We start from the raw sequence: 2,497 nt of genomic DNA on the forward strand, positions 1-2,497 counted from the left end.
GGCGTCCAGGGCTGCCGTGGAGTCCAATTTGACACCACTCAAGAATACGGTCTGGGTGCCACAGGCCCAAAAGTGAATATTGCAGTGGTTCTCAACCAGGGGGAAATTTCCACCAGGGGGAATATTTGGATGTTTCAGGGGGGAAATTCTAGTCTGGAATTAAAATTCTGGAAATTATCAGAAAATAATCAGAAAATACACTCAAACCTCGGCATGGAAGCCGACCACGAATCGTTGCTATTTCATACTCAGGTGAGGTGGCTCTCGAAGGGAAACATGTTGCAGCGAGTCCTGGAATTGTTTGATGAGGTGGTAGCCTTCCTTCGGGCCCAAGAGGATGTTGTGCTTCTGGAGGCGTTGGAGGGTGAGTTTTTCCGTGTGCGGCTGTCCTACTTGTCCGATATTTCCAGTGCATTGAACGAGCTTAACAGGAAACTGCAGGGCAAAGGGATCAACATTCTTTTTCAGTCGGACAAGATCAGAGCTTTCGTGGCTAAACTGGAACTGTGGAAGAAAAGAGCAGGGAGTGGAAGTTTTTCCTCATTCCTCGCTCTCAACGAATGTGTGGAGGATATGGAGGATGGTCTGCCTGATCCAATAGCCGAGGATATCAAACAACACCTCGAAGGCTTGGAGGAAGCATTCAAGTATTACTTCCCGGGGATCAAAAACGAGAGCAACGAGAACAATCTTATCAGAGACCCATTTCAGAGGAACGTTGATGATGTGCCAGACGCGTGGCAGGAAGAGTTGCTGGATTTGAAAAACGACTCTGCAGCGAAGGATGCCTTCCAGAATATGGAACTGGAAGGGTTTTGGACCCAAGTCCGAGGAACCTACCCGCTTCTTGCGACCAATTCTCTGCGGATATTGGTCCACTTTTCTTCCACCTACCTGTGTGAGACAGGCACGCAACAAGTTGGAAGTGGAGGCGGATCTTCGATGTGCGCTCTCCATAACTCCCCGAGACATTGAAGGACTCGTGATAGGCAAACAATGCCAGAAGTCACACTAAAATGCTGTGTTAGTGTTAGTGTTCTTATTCAATAAAATCTAATGTTAGCTGTGTTAGTGCATTTCAAAAATAAACTAGTAAATAGTCACAGTGTGTTTTAACTGTTCTTTCTCTCATACACATAAAGGGGAAAATCTGGATGGTTGAATTGGGTGCAGGGGGAAATGACAGAAAATAGGTTGGGAACCACTGGAATACTGGGTGAAAAGGCCCAAGTTTGGAGAGTTGCCACGGCCACGCCCTTGGGTTAAGGCTGTTCATGTCTATGTTGCTTTGTACTTTATCCGACTCTCTACCCTGGACACCCTCGACCTGTGAGTGATATGGCGTGTAAATCGGAGCAGGTGACCAGAATGACCCAAAATCCAAATAATCTGAAATGATCCATATGAATTTTGCCCAACATCCGAAGGTGACCGATTTGGTCCAAACTAGCCTCACAGGTAGAGAGTCGAACAAAGTACAAAGCAAGGTAGACATGAACAGCCTTATCCCAAGGGCGTGGCAGTGGCACCCCTCCAAACCTTGGCCTTTTCACCCAGTATTCACTTATGGTCCTGTGGCACCCATACCGTATCCCTGAGTGGTGTCAAATTGGACTCCACGGCAGCCCTGGACGCCCTCGACCTGTGGGTGATATGGCGAGTAAATCGGAGCAGGTGACCAGAATGACCCAAAATCCAAAAAAACTCAAAGGAGAAACCATATGAATTATGCCCAAATACGAAGGTGACCGATTTGGTCCAAAATTGCCTCACAGGTAGAGAGTCGGACAAAGTACAAAGGAAGGTAGACATGAACAGCCTTAGCTCAAGGGCATGGCGGTGGCACCCCTCAAAACTTTGTCCTTTTCACCCAGTATTCACCTTTGGGCCTGTGGCACCCATACCGTATACCTGAGTGGTGGATATTTGGACTACACGGCAGAAGTGGACGCCCTCGACCTGTGGGAGATATGGTGGGTAAATCCGAGCAGGTGACCATGATGACCCAAAATCCAAAAAATCTCATATGAATTTTGCCCAAAATCCGAAGGTGACCGTTTTGATCCAAACTTGCCTGTCTGGATGACAGTCGGATAAAGAACAAATCAAAGTAGACATGAATAGCCTCAGCCCAAGGGTGTAGCGGTGGCACCCCTCCAAACTTGGGCCTTTTCACCCAGTATTCACTTTTGGACCTGTGCCAACCATACCGTATCCCTGAGTGGTGTTAAATTGGACTCCACGGCAGCCCTGGACGCCCTTGACCTGTGAGTGATATAGCGGGCAAATCTGAGTAGTTGACCAGAATGACCCACAACCCAAAAAATCTCAAAGGAGAAACCATATGAATTTTGCCCAAATTCCGAAGGTGACCGATTTGGTCCAAAGTAGCCTCACAGGTAGAGAGTCGGACAAAGTACAAAGCAAGGTAGACATGAACAGACTTAGCCCAAGGGCGTGGCGGTGGCACCCCTCCAAACTTGGGCCTTTTCACCCA

The 2,497-nt window shown here is 48.0% G+C and overlaps 1 protein-coding gene across 1 annotated transcript; it reads left to right on the top strand.

Moving 5' to 3' along the window:
• Positions 1-213: 213 nt before the first annotated feature.
• LOC143020200 (protein FAM200C-like) lies at positions 214-975 on the top strand. The gene has a single exon (XM_076176366.1). It carries the CDS (start codon positions 214-216, stop codon positions 973-975), a length of 762 nt encoding a protein of 253 aa, XP_076032481.1.
• Positions 976-2,497: the final 1,522 nt, after the last annotated feature.

This window comes from Oratosquilla oratoria, chromosome 39 (genome assembly GCF_046742065.1).
Source record: "Oratosquilla oratoria isolate Oo_2021 chromosome 39, ASM4674206v1, whole genome shotgun sequence".
Classification (NCBI taxonomy): domain Eukaryota; kingdom Metazoa; phylum Arthropoda; class Malacostraca; order Stomatopoda; family Squillidae; genus Oratosquilla; species Oratosquilla oratoria.